Source organism: Paralichthys olivaceus, chromosome 13 (genome assembly GCF_024713975.1).
Source record: "Paralichthys olivaceus isolate ysfri-2021 chromosome 13, ASM2471397v2, whole genome shotgun sequence".
NCBI classification, from domain to species: domain Eukaryota; kingdom Metazoa; phylum Chordata; class Actinopteri; order Pleuronectiformes; family Paralichthyidae; genus Paralichthys; species Paralichthys olivaceus.
Genome location: NC_091105.1, coordinates 11,451,971 through 11,466,036, shown reverse-complemented (window position 1 = coordinate 11,466,036; position 14,066 = coordinate 11,451,971). Strand labels below are relative to the sequence as shown.

The 14,066-nt window shown below is 42.0% G+C and overlaps 1 protein-coding gene across 13 annotated transcripts in view; it reads right to left on the bottom strand.

The window, feature by feature from the left end:
• Positions 1-1,009: 1,009 nt before the first annotated feature.
• nphs1 (NPHS1 adhesion molecule, nephrin) overlaps positions 1,010-14,066 on the bottom strand; it is a 63,408-nt gene continuing 50,351 nt past the window's right edge. For 9 of the 13 annotated variants that reach the window (XM_069537918.1, XM_069537919.1, XM_069537917.1 and 6 more), the window contains 13 exons: positions 12,930-13,051; positions 12,192-12,351; positions 11,917-12,073; positions 11,412-11,563; positions 7,863-7,974; positions 7,114-7,295; positions 6,920-6,970; positions 6,484-6,606; positions 5,858-5,906; positions 5,375-5,507; positions 4,270-4,351; positions 4,012-4,175; positions 1,010-3,913 (listed from right to left, as the gene is read on the bottom strand). In XM_069537918.1, the coding sequence (XP_069394019.1) occupies positions 3,821-3,913; positions 4,012-4,175; positions 4,270-4,351; positions 5,375-5,507; positions 5,858-5,906; positions 6,484-6,606; positions 6,920-6,970; positions 7,114-7,295; positions 7,863-7,974; positions 11,412-11,563; positions 11,917-12,073; positions 12,192-12,351; positions 12,930-13,051 (1,580 nt within the window). In that variant the 3' untranslated portion in view covers positions 1,010-3,820. Of the gene's footprint in view, positions 3,914-4,011; positions 4,176-4,269; positions 4,352-5,374; positions 5,508-5,857; positions 5,907-6,483; positions 6,607-6,919; positions 6,971-7,113; positions 7,296-7,862; positions 7,975-11,411; positions 11,564-11,916; positions 12,074-12,191; positions 12,352-12,929; positions 13,052-14,066 lie in introns of those variants that run through there. The other 4 variants (XM_069537921.1, XM_069537923.1, XM_069537924.1 and 1 more) reach the window with 4 other exon arrangements.

The following is a 14,066-nucleotide window of genomic DNA, read 5'->3' as shown; positions in this document are numbered from 1 at the left end:
CCTTATTATAATGGGAGACTGTTGATGTGTTAACGTTGCAAAAATGCTGCACATGTTATTGGATATATTAATTATACAGCCTCTTTTTAACAGTGAAGATTCTTATTAGATAATTTCCATTGCATGTACTGACACTGGGGGTGATCTGATGTGCAGCATGTGTGGTTGTGAAGTTCTGTTCTTGACTTTATATATATCATCCAAAGAAGCAATTCAGTTCCATCAGTAGGTTTCTGTTCTGCCACCAAGAACTCGAGAGCTTTTTAAAACCTCATTAAAAAGTCCATCTTGCTTTTTAAGAAACGCACCTAACTCCATGACACATCACCGCGGTGTAGTGCAGTTACTCGGCGACATAACCAACCTGTTAAATCTAGGTTTTTGTTTTATTTTTTTCAATTATGGCTTCAAGGCTGCAGGATTGGTTTGTGTGTGAGTGTGTGTGTGAAACAACAGCATGACCACACAGAGAAACACAAACCACGACTGTTACAGCAGACAAAGCCTGCAATTCATCCACATTCTCAGAGGACAGTCTTTGTCTAGAGTGCCGAGGACGCTTTTGAGTCAGCTTGTCCCCGAGTAATTTTCTCTGAACAAATATTCAACACTTTATAATAAACATCTTAAATAGTTTGCTTACATCCTGACCCTCTGTACTGGAATTGTCTCAGACACAAAAAATGAGGTGACTCATTTAAATCACATTCCTGCAACATGATGTACCCGAAATGTACCCAGACAGAAGTAATTAGTGACCGATCACAATCTGTTTAAACACTGAAATGATTAGAGCCACAACAATCTATTTATAGATATCATTTCATACATCTGTACTTTTATCTGTTTTTCCTTTGATCACTATCTCAACCGGTTTCTCTTATATTCACACCTACAGTCAATTTCAATCTCTGATTAACCAAACCACAATCTACATGAGTGTCTGGAGAATACCCACACAGACACGAGAACACAGACATGAGAACATGCAATATTCTGGCCGGGCAACTTACAAGTCAACACCATTTATTTTGGCAATGTAATTATTTTGTGCATGGATACAGGTTTACATTTATATATAGATAGATAAACATTTGGAAATATAATTCAGGCATGCAGTGGAGTTTTTCAATAGTAAATATAAAAGATACATCCAGGTTAGAGCAGGGCTTGAAAAATAAAAACAAATACAAAGGAATTTAGCTTTAAACCAGGAGAGTAACGTCACCCAAAGAATCATAGCATTCTTGCCTCCCACTTATTTTTCATTGACTGCTGTTAATTATTCTGTAACAGTCTTTCTTCCACACTGAAGGGCAAGACACATCCTCAGTGCAAAAAACAGGACATAAGTCATAATAACTGGCAGTAAAATCATTTCAAAACTGATTTCAAAACTTTAAAACACAAAAACCTGAAAAACGAGAGCAATGACAGCGGTTCGCAGATATTCGAGTTAAGTTTGAGTTAGCTCCCCACTGGTAGCACAACCTGTTAAAGTGATATTAGTCAATCTCGTATCTGTTTTTAAAAAAAAACATCCAGGAGAGGAGTGAAACTGAGCTGAGGTTATTAAAGTCTCATTTGTTTCTCTTTGACGTGATTGCACACTCATGCAGCCACTGTGTTTGAGCTTCCTTCAGGTTCTTATGAACACAACATATTAACACAAGATGTTCATGACACAGATGAGGAAAAATAGAAGTTGTCATACAGTATTGAGCTGTCAAGCCTTCAGTTTAGCAGATTACCTCTCCCGCCTGATCCGAGACGATGCATCATGAGCAGTCTTTGGTATGAACGCAGCAGTCGGCTTGACAGGAACTTAAACAATTGCTCAGTAATGAGACAAACACACCTTGACAGCTCATGATGGAGAATAGTGAGTGTAATTGAGAGAACGCAGCCTAGTGAAACATTGAGATTTATCTCCAGGCAGTCAGGCCCCATTGAGGAAACAGAATTTTGTAGGTTAGACAAATGTGTGGACCTAACAACTTCATCAGGATTTAATGCCATCTCTCACACAAAGTAATTAAATATTTCCATAGCAGTAATGACACAATAAGAAAAGAAGCGGGTTCTTATTGAACAAAATGTTGTATGTGTTGAGTGTAAAGAGTGCATGTGTGTACTCATGACTCCAATGTTGTGCTGGAGGATAAAGCAGAAGCTGGAAGCAGAAGCAGGGCGTGTGCGTAACAGTGTGCAATAAGAACCCAATAATGAAGCAGGAAGCTAAAAGGACCAAGGAAACATTGAGGAAGTTTCTGATCTCTGGACACTAAAAGATGAAGTTACACAAAAACACAGAGAACACAAACCCTATTAAAATAACACAGGTAGAACTACAGTACTCTGAGTGTTCTCCAGCTGGTGTCAATGTATACACTGTATATCCTGTGTAGGGTTTCATCCTAAGTCCAGCACCCTGAGACTGTAAAGAACGAGTGAGCGTCAGAGCCACTGTCCAGGATGAAACAAAGATCCAGTTGTACATCAGGAAGAATGATAGACAGAATGAACTCAAATCCTGTGGGACGACCAGATATAGACAGATAAAATGGGGAAGGATTACCAACAGGAAATCGTGGTGGTCGAAAAATGCAATTGCGATAGATGTAGTGATCCAAAGCGGCAGCAACATCGGGGCAGTAACCTCCAAACTTGAAGAGGAACAACATCTGAGATATCTGATGAGGAACAGCTAAAATACTGCAGGACCCTCCGGCCTCGAGGACCAATCTTAGATTTCATTTTTGCTTTTTTAATTTATCGTTTTCAATTTGCAGTCTTGCGTTAATCAACTTTGGTTTTTAACCAATAGAGATAATCATTGTTGCCCTTTTTTTTACTTGAAACCGAAGAAGAGTAGATTTTGTTTTTGTAGCCGTAACCATAGCTGCAGCTTAGCCTAACCCTCTCATCCTGCCTCTATCTCTCTCTGACTGCCCACAGCCACTGAGACAAATTCTCTCTATGGTTTCCCTCTCTCTCGCTGATGTTGCGAACTGAACTTCAATTTGAGAGAAAACAGGATTAGAGTGTGGCCCGAGATATGGCTTTACCTTCTGAAGACATTACCATGCTAAATACCACTCAGTACAATCCTGTTGTCAGGATTCCCAAGGACTAACCGTGAGATCCGAAACTTTGTATCACACGAGGGGGACGGACGGGCGATGTTGTCAGGTTCTCGTGTGGGTGCACGTTGAAAAATGTTGGGATGGTTTAAAAATGATGATATTTGCTTGGTTTGCTTTGTGAGCTGCACGATGCGCCGCTTCTGCCTCAGTGATGTTCTTCTGACTAAAACTGATTCATGTCTAACTGCAGGCCAAACAGGGAGGGGGAGGGCTGTGGGTAATGACGAGCACTTGGCTCCAAAAAGAGGGTAAAGGAGAAACAACAGATCAAGGTCCAGGAAGCAGGAGATGGAGGAGGAAATGAGCTGGATAGTGTGACGTATTTGAGACTTTCAAATCTTTTTTTTTCTTTTTCAAATCATGCTGCCATTCTACCTTGCTTCTTTTCAGTCTGTTCAGTTTGCCATACTTTAATAAAGCTGAACTCAAACCTCTGAGGAAAACATTCAGTGTTCATAAAGTCATTGTGAAATTTCTGACATTGTCACATCAAACCTCTCTCCCTCTGTTATGGTCTATGCACAGGTTCAGGCAAGGTCACTCTCGAGACGCTGACTAAAAAGGATAAAATAAATCACATTGTGCTGAATATCTGCTCTGCATCACCGTACTTGATGACTACCACGGGGTCTCGAGTGTGTCAAGGTGTATTTGTTTGCTCCGACCTGCTCTCTCTAGACCAACTCGCCTCGCAGTTCAAAGGGAACATCAGAAACTTGCTGCAGTTGTTGAACATCTGCAGAATCCCTGGCTCTCTCAGCACCCTGCTAAGAGACAGAAAACATCTCAGTAACTGAAGTTTACATGAGTGTGATCTTGACAATGTAAATCATAAATTAAATAAGCTGAAGCTTTGTTTACTGACTTGATGGTCTGTTGATGATCTCCAATTGTTCCACTGATGAGGCAATCTGTTGTTGAATGAGGAAGGAGCAGAGGACGCCGTGATCTCCTGGTACAGACCCCTGTCTCTTACATCTTCATACACGGGGTGGTGGGCGGCCTCTTGGAGAGCAACAGGGAGAAACACTTTGAATGGAAGACGCATTTCCTTAGTGACTAAAGTTTAGACATAAAGTGTTTACTGTTGCTTTGTTTGCTCTTAAGTGTATTTGTGTCTCACCGTGCCTTTGTGTTTCCTCAGGGTGCGGACTGAGAGCTGGCATGTAGTCAACGGTGGGGTAATAATAAAAGTGGGAACTTTCCTGAAATGATTGCAAAGGAGGAGATAGCATCAGATCAGCTTTAACCTCACTGAACTTCAGGTAAACAACAATTCCACGTATTACTCCAGAGCAGAGGGGGTTGCAGTGAATTACTGGAGGGTCTGTTCACCCAAATTACTCTCTGACTCGCCTCTAAACGTGTAGAACCATACAGATAGGTTTGATTGTATTTGCCTTGCTTTAGATAAATATCTCTGAGGTACGAGGGATGAATTTCTGCCTCTCCTCCAATATGATAGAGGTGAATAGACTTTAAAGCAAGTCTATCAAGGAGAATGGACTTAGACTTGACAGATGATAAAGTCCCTATAAAAATGGTAAACAGTGAAGTTAAGAATATTCAGAGGATAGATTCTGTATAAAGATGGACGAGTCTCCACTTCTTCCTATTCAGAAATGAACTCGGACATCTTTGCTGATAACGTAATTTGGAGGCGTGGTCACGACGTGCCGCCAAAACACATGCTCGCCATTTTTAACAGTATTAAATGACTAATTAAATAATGAGAGAAACTATCTTTGAGAAAAATGTATTTTGTGTGTACTTTGACTTTTAAGTTTGGTCCATGCCCCATTCACAATCATTAAATCAGGGATGAGAGAAAACCTTTCTCTGTGGGGATGTGAGGTTTCATTATACCCCACCCTGACAGCAGCACAGCGCCGTCTGCTTTCTTTCACCTCGCTGATCGGCTTTCTTCAAGGTTCAAATCCTCGTTGGCCTTTTTAAAGTACAAAATGATAATTTCTCAGAGATCGATGCGTATTTTGAATGCTAATTGTGAAGTATTGATCTATGTTCCGACTCTGTGCACAGCTAAAGGTTTCATTAGTTTATATTTCCATTTTCCTTGTTATGGCTGAATTCTCAGCTTCCTCTTCTGCCAGATCCCCTTACCCTCTGCCTAACCTCCCACCATTCTGTTTACTCAATCTTCACTCTCCCAATTGCTTTTTTCTCTTTCCCTCACCCCAGTCGGTGCCTTTTTGTCCCATTCTTACCGCTGCGTAACTCTCATAGACGTTGCTGTCTGTTTCTGATCCAGACTCGATGAGGAGGGTGCGCTGGGCTGCGGCGTTGAGCTTTTCTCTGCTCTCATACTTGTTGGAGTTGTTCATAGTTGACTGACTGGACCTACATGGAAATATTTTGCCATTCCATTTGAATTGAAATTCATTGATTTGATTTAATTTCAACTATAAATCCTCAATATGAAGCAACAGAGATGCGGCACACAGTGAAATGTTTTACCTGCATACATTAAGTACTTCATAACAATGTATCACATGGTATTTACACCCATTTACTGCAGGATTGTGGTGCAAGTTTGATGACACTAATATAAATGGATATTGACAGAAGCTTGTTGTTTTGCTGGCCTGGCTGTTTTAGTAGCTGGGTCAGCCAGTGGATCAGGTCTCAGTCTTAAGTCTGTGGAGTGGATTGGATGTGTCTATTACTTCTACCGCAGGGCTTTAACTTACTCCTCCTCCTCATTCTTCTTTCCATCCGATACACTCCCTCCTCCACCCCCTACAGTAGGAACAGAAACAGGAGGAAAGAGACGCGGTGTAGGGAAATGAGAACTTAAAGAAAGGATCATCAGCCTCGTCTCATAAGCACCGAAATTGATCAGAGCAATAAAAATGATGGAGAGCAAGAGTGAACGAAAGACAAGTATGTCGTGAAAAATCTTTGTAAAAACCAGAGGGCAGAGGAAGGTGACGAATGAAAAATAACCGACTGAGAGGAAGAAGTTAAAAGTTAGACTAAAGAACAAGTGGAAAGAGACAGAATGAGAGGTAGAATAAGGGCATAAAACGAGCAAATGAGATAAAAGATGTGGACAAAATAGAGAAGTGAAAGCTTTGAGGGATGAATGTGGCAGGAGGTGGAAGCTTAGAGGATGAGCAGAAGGAGAGGCGACAGGATATATGGATGGAAAGAGGGACACGGAGAGATGAGGAGGGAGTGAAAGACTGCGCTGACAGTTGCATTGCGGTTTAGAGTAATCGCTCAAGAGTGTAGTTGAAGAATCCGAAAATTATAAAGACAGGGAAACACTAGGATGAAAGATGAAATCCATAGATAACAAGGTCGTTACGGTTACCTGTCTGGCCTCGCCTCTTTTTCCACCTGTGTCCAAAGAAGCAGCCCAGCGAGTTCAACACCAGCAGGACTCCAAACACCACTGTAAAGACCACGGTCAAATACACTGGAAGCTCTCCTGCATCTATAGCTCACAAAAACATTAGAAACATTAGCTCTATGCATTAGAATGAAAGTAATATGGAAATTCTGGGAGATTAAACCAAAGTGAGACAGACCCAACCACTCCCTCAATTGTCTTTATTGATTAAACCTAGCAGCGGGTAGAAAGTATGGGTGGGCGCCATGACAACCGTTACTCCGGTAGAGCAAACATTAATAGCCTTGGAGGTGCATACATTAACATGATTTAGCCAAATGAAGCTAGCTGCTGTGCAAACAGCAATTTCCAGCTAACCTTAAGAGCTTGCTTCAGAGAGTTGTGATAAAAGACTTACTCTGTGAGACTGAGTCATCATCTGCTGGGATTTCCTCCACTTCTGGCCTCGCTATGATGACAGAACAAACATGAATAAACCTTACAAGCCACCACTTCTAAACACAACAAGCAGATGAGACATTTATTCTAAACTATTTGATACTGGACAGTAAAGTCCTCTCAGAGTCAGGCTGGGGGTTAGTCTAAACTGACCCTTGGTGGTGATGGTCAGTACTGCATTGTTGTCAGCATAGCCACTCTCCCCCATTGCATTGAGGGCATTGACAGAGAAGTTGTAGGTGGTAGACGCCTGCAGGTCGGTGACAGTGAAGGTCGTCGCTCTGGGAGGAAAGACGTCCACGTACAGGAAACTGACGGACTGATCCCAGCGGTATCTGTCGACCAAGATACACTGTCAGGGAATATTCGTGAAAGGGTTTTAACAAGTTGGGTTTAAGACTTTTTATGACCTTAATGGATCTGATTAAAGACCTATGCCAAGTACATCAGATATGAAGGAAGATCAGAGTACCAGGATTTTTTAATGCTTCTCCATAATTAAAGAAAAGGTGACATAGAAGAAGTAGAGGAAATGGATAAAGACAGAGACAGCAGGTATCCAAAAAGCCAAGCTGAGTGTACTGAGGTATTTGTAGAGCTAGCTACTAGTTCCATGTTTATCTTGTTGGTAGTTTTATTACAGCGTGCTGATTTCTGTATCATTAATAAAGAACTACAACACACAGATTATAAACTATGCATGCCGCCAAAAAAGTTGTAAGCGTTAAATGTACATTAACATAATTAAGACCTATCTAAACATATTTAAGAACCACCACATGGCATTTTAGCATATTTAAGACTTTTCTAGGCCTAAATTCAGGTAATTAAATTTTACATTTGTAGGACCTGGCAGAAACCATGTTTAAGTCATTCACCAACATCTTTCCTTGACATCTCACCTTACACGAAATCTTTGCCGCAAGCCTCCATTGAAGCCAGGGATCCACTCCAGAGTGACAGAGTTGTGGGTAACAGTGACTTGGCGAAATGAGGAGGGAGGATCTGGGTGACCTTGAGGAGGGTGGAAAAAAAAGGAAAGAGGAAAAATGTGATCTTGATTTTGTGACAGAGTGGACACTCGACGGGACGCTGTTTGAAAAGGTTTTAGGTGCTGAGGAATTGAGGTGTGTGCCATGAGATAGTCAGGTGATTATATTCGCTGTCGTTGGAATGACACACAGGGGCTCTGCTGGCCTAGCAGGCTGCGACTCCCCTACAGCTTCACACTCACTGCTTTGGAGATGTTTTAAATGATGTTTCTGAAAGTGAGCGGATGTTCTTCTTGATGGAGAGACAAGAGGAGGAAGAATTATTTGAAAGATTATTTCTGATTTATCTGACTGGTCACTTTTTTCACCAGGGGTGCCTTCACAATCCTGTTCTCTTCAAATGAAACAGACAGGAACTGTCACAGAAAGATGACGTTGTAGTTCTTATCAGACAAAAGTGGCAGAGGACAATTATGATAATTTGCCTCAGAGTTGATTTGATCGATATTTGTGGGTGGAACAATGAAACTAATTTTAGCAACAAAAACATTTTGGGTGCAGTAAAATTAATGAAGGAGTTTGACTTTAATTACTGATGATAAATAATGAAAAAAGTGAATAAAATTAAGTCAGGGGGAAAATATGATCACTGTGGTAGAAACTTGTCAATGACTCTCCAAAGGCTATTTGTTTTTTAACAAATGATCTCATTTTAATCATAGTTAATTCCACAGGCTGCCTTTGACAGCAGCATTTTTTTCCCTCCTCATCTGCTTTTTTCTGTACGATGCACTATACGGATTATCAGGAAACATGGGCAAAGCTATGGCTGATCCCCTTCAGAATAGAAGCGTCTGATTTGTCCAATTTATCCATCCAACATCGTGCAATGAGGGATGAAGCCTCTTGATTATTATCAATATTGTGAGCAAAGATCAAAAGACACTAAACAGGCCTTCAGTCTGACACAAGGCACCGCTCCAGTCGGGCTAGTGAAGCTAAAATGGATTATTTTGCATTTGGAGCATGGAAAAAAAAGACGAGTGGTTTCGGGGGCAGAGAGAGAGATAGTCAAGGAGAGAAGGAGAAGAGATAGTTGAGCGGCTACATAAGATGGGGCTGCTCCGCTCGTCTCATGGCTCCAGGCTGCTGCCCAGTTTGCAGAGTAAATAATTCCCACTATCAGCTCCTCTCATAAGATTTCAGGGCAAGGAGGTCAGCCTTATTTGGATCTCAAATCCAAAAAGCACAGTGCTAAAAAAAAAGAAAAAAACCCCCTCTCTCTTCCTCTTGGGCTCTAAAATGATAAGGAAGCATATAAAATTTATTATCACTGCGTCAGATTAATTATGAATATTCACTGCACTAAAAAAACTGACTGGGGAAAACAGGGCCAATATGGGATTGTATTTTATGTTTTTTATAGTAAACATTAAACGTGTCCAATGATGGCTGTGGGCCTTTGCTTGGAGCAGGGCTGTGTTGATAATGGTGGCAGTGTATGGGTACACTGGCAGCTTGCAGGCAGAGAGGTCTAAAAATGCTGGGAGAGCAGAGCGTATCACTGCAGCATTTATCTGAGGGAGAAGTGACATGGTGCTATAGGCTCTGTGATAAGGTAGAGATAGAGAAAAAGAATACAGTCCCTTAAAAGCCTGATACTCTGGAGCAGCAACTCCCTCCAGTTTACAGGATTCAGCATGTTTTACAGTACTCCCACACTATTGTTATGTAGCTGGAACAGGATGTTGAACCTTGAACAATTATTTTAAGATGCTACAAAATTAGAACCGAAGAAAAAAAAAAGTTCTCTCCTGCCAAGTAGGTGATATGCATAATTCCAATGTGTCGGGTTGCCTAACCACAGACTGTGATAAATGCCATTTATTTAAAGCTGCCCTAGGTGATATTTGACCACTAGGGGAAAAAACGCTTAAAAAACAAATAGCCAATACAATTTGTACAAACTGAGCAGGCTCATAGCTTTGTGAGTACCAATATAAATTCAAATTTCACAATTTGTTTAGTTCATTAACACCACTGATCTGGGTCTTTATCAACATTTTGACTTTGTCCACAATCCCCTTTAACGTACAATATGTAACAATATGGCCACTAGGGGTCTCTCAAAACAATAACAGAAAGCCTAGTTTGATGTCGTCGTGAAGTAGAGTGAGATCATGGGAGTTGTTGTCTTCACTGCATACATCATCCAGCTCACGGATGAAGTAATGTTTTTATATTTTAATTTATGTTACACAGCAAACAGCAATGAATAAACGTGACTAAGAAACAGTGCCTAGCAGAGTGTTTTTCTTTCGTCGTATGTTGTTTGCCACAGAAGCTATAGCAGAGACAGACAAAGCCATGAGGTATCTTTAAGGTAGTGTAGACCCTGTTTCCTGGCTGGTTTTTAGAGAGAATGAGGCATATAGTCTATATGTGTATATGTACATGTATGCTATCCAGATGACAAAACTATGAAAGCTGCTTTAGCTTTGTGCAACTTCAGAATTAGAGTTTCATAGTTTTTTCAGTATTACTAGAGAAAAGTTAAAAGATAGAATTCATTTAATTTAGTTGAAAAAAAATTCCACTTGTGAATTCAACATAAGGATTAACCATTCTTTTATGAAATGAGGAACATTTTCCTCGATCTGAAACTAAATAAACTATTCGAGACATTATCTGAAAAACTGCTTTGCAGCAAGGCTGAGAAAGAGTTCTTTTTCGTAGCTCATGAAATGTTGGCATTTTCGATAGACAAGGTTTTTGCAGGAAATTGACAAAGGGGGGTTGTAAAGACAGCCTTTGAAACCCAAGGACTGGCACGCATGCGCGAAAAGCACGCTTGCTGATATCCACTGTCAACAGAAGCCCCAATATATGAGCCACTCGCCCAGAGGCTAATTTTTCTTCAGTAAACAGTTGAGAGGCTCTAATGTAGGTATTCTGAAAGCTTCCAGATTTGGACCAAACAGACAAAACAAAGCAGTAGATAGATAGATAACTTTATTCATCCCCGAAGGGAAATTAAGTACCATGTTGTTGTTATTGTTGAAACTCTTGACTCTGCGCTGCTCTCTAGTGGATATATTGTTTAACAACCATGCAGGCAAATAGGACTCATGGAAGTACAGTATTTTGAAAGTGACAGCAACATCATTGGAAATATCTCTCTTTGAATGTAAAGGCAGTATAAATGAGCCTTTACCCCTGACCCTAACCTCCACCCTGAATAAAGGACAGACTAATTAATTTTTTTATAACACTCATGGTCCCCACATGCCTATGGCCCTCATAACGCTTTTCTAAAGCGATGTGGATTTAACTCATCCAAACCCCCTTTTATAAGCAGTTGTTGACCATGAAGAGCTAATTTTTGTCCCCACCAGGATATAAAACAAGCTCACACATGAACGCACATATGAACAAACACACATGTACATGTTTAAATACTTGTGCTGACGAGCTGGATGTCTAGCTTGTCTTCCCCGAGTGCGTTGTGAGCAGTGCAGCTGAAGACAGCATAGTCATGAGCTGCAGTCACATTTAATACTCGAACTGTGCTGGTATGGAAGGAGCCCTCCCTCACGGTCCGCTCCTCATACCTGCAGTGCACACATGCACGCACGCACACACACACACACGCAAACAGAGAAGCAGAGTAAGAGATAAATCCTGAGCGGGTGACAGCAGGGATTGTGATGTCCTGCAGATTGCACTAGTTCACCCAATTTCACACATCAAAGAAGCATTAAACAGGTATTTGCATAGTGAAAAGCAAAGTATAAAATGCACTAAATCTGGATTTAATGGTGAAATAGCACGAAATGGCAAAAGAATATATTACATTAGGGTAGAATCTAATGTAATTGTGAGGATTCCTCAATATGTAACCAAATGCTGACAGTAGCAGCGGAGTTAATGCAGGAGAAGATTGGAATAATGTCTGCTTTCAGACCTTGGGTTTGTAAAGTCCATGCGTAAGCCATTTTTTTCCCAGGAGAAGTCGACACGAGGAATGCCGTCTGCCTGACACACAACCTCAGCTGTCGTGGTGCCATCCCCTCTGCTCCCTACCTTCCTCCACTGGGATCCTTTCTGAAGCTCTGGTTTGACTACACAAGGCAAAATAAGCATTGGAGGTTATTCATTGAGAAACCATGTACACAGGGAATAATTGATCCAAAAAACATGTGTATGTCCCTCTCAGACACTGAGAACAAATACACTCACATTGCACTACCAGCTGCACATCTACTCTGGCAGGGGGTTCTATGCCATTATTGGCTGTGCACTGGTAAATACCAGCATGAGCCCGAGTCACATCATGGATGGTCAGAAGGCCTGATTCGTCTTCCTGGGTCTCCTCTCCCATCTCCACCTCCCCCTCTCCCTGTGGAAGACAGAGTGAGCAGCAATAAGCAGACGACAGCAGCAATCCCTCAATACTACACTCCCATCCTCCTGGGTGAGGGCTTGAGTTTTGGGCGGCTGTTCGAGAGTGAGACAGGTAGACAGTGAGGGAGAGCCGAGCCGGAAACCATCAGGGCTCGAGATTGGGGATGGGAAGGGCACCGGGGGAACAGGCTCAGACGACAGAGAAGGATAAGGCCACGGGTTGAAGAGCCACAGGGAAGGAGAAAAGGAAGGGCTGCACAGGTTGAGAGCGGGAGACACAGCACTGCCAGAGGGTGGGTGAGACCAGAGAAGGCATCAGTAGATGCAGAGACCACGTCACATTGACAAATGTGCCCTTTTGTCGCAGGGCAGTAATCAAAGCTATTTTTCTGGATTTGGGTTGAGTGCAGAGCAGGAAGAGGTGGGGAGGAGGGGTAGTTAGAGTTACTGAAATTTGGTGCATCTATGCATTTAAAAGGCTGTGGATAAATGGTAAGAAGAGATAAAATAATAGAAAGGAAGACAAATAAAGGAAATATAATCTAGGGGGTGATTGCATTCTGTGTTTCTCACCAGCCATTTCCAAGAGAACATGTCAGGTGTGATGGGGTTGGCATCTGCCACACATATCAGGTCGGCTGTTTCCCCCATGTTCACAAACACTGGCTCTTTCTCTGCCTTTACACTCGGAGCATCTGAGAGTAAGAAAAAGGGAATGGAGCTGAAGCAGGACCAAAGGTTAATATGCCAACCTGGGGCAAGTCATTCTCCAAACCATTAAACAGGCATGCAGCGTTGCTTTAATTATTCTTATACTCGTTTCCCTTTGAACGTTTCCATAACCACATCTTAATTGGCCTCTCTGTTTCAGATACAAGGCCATTAACCCTCCTATATGTTGAGGCATTGCAGATGCTTTTGCAGCTAATCTGAGAATCGGCCATGTGACCCACACAAAGGCCCTGGGCTAACAAACGCTAACCAATTCCCCCTCCCATGATTCCACTCTCCCTCCATCTATCCATCATCATCTCTCCTCCCTGACTGCACGGCTCCTGCTCTTGTCTTTGTTCGCCTCTACCTCACAGGCTTTTAATACTTCTCATGGGTGCCATGTACTTAGAGCAATAAGGCCATTAGTGCCTGCTTGTCTAAACCTGTGTTCACACTTGGAGAACAGTGGTGGGAAACAAAAGAGAGACACTGACCTCCGGGTGGGTGGCATCCACCCTTGTTGGCCCGCTAACCAACAGCGACAATGTTAAGTGGGCTACACCGTCACCCATAAAAGCTACTACAATCCTCCATGCATAATGAATACCTACAACTGTCAAGTCCAGTCATATCAGAGCAGCAAAATCCATTAGGCATGTACCATGGGCTTTGGTAAAGCAGGCAGACCTACATTTTCAACGCTTCCATTATTAAATCATCAGAATCGGGGCAGTGGGCCTACTGCTCCAGGCAGGGCCTCGGGCAACAGTGGAGGTGCACAGCCTTGCATGAAGGCCTAATGAATGAGGCATGTTTACTGTGAAGGAGCTGAAAGTCAATGTTGTTGTCTGGGTGTGTCAATGTGTTTGGATGCTCTGACAGTTGTGTTACTTCACAGCTTTAGACATGTTCAAAAACACTCTGTTTGCAAGCTACAGAATCAAATCCAAAGCACAAATCAGCCAATTATTAGCAAAAAGAACTTTGATCGTTCTC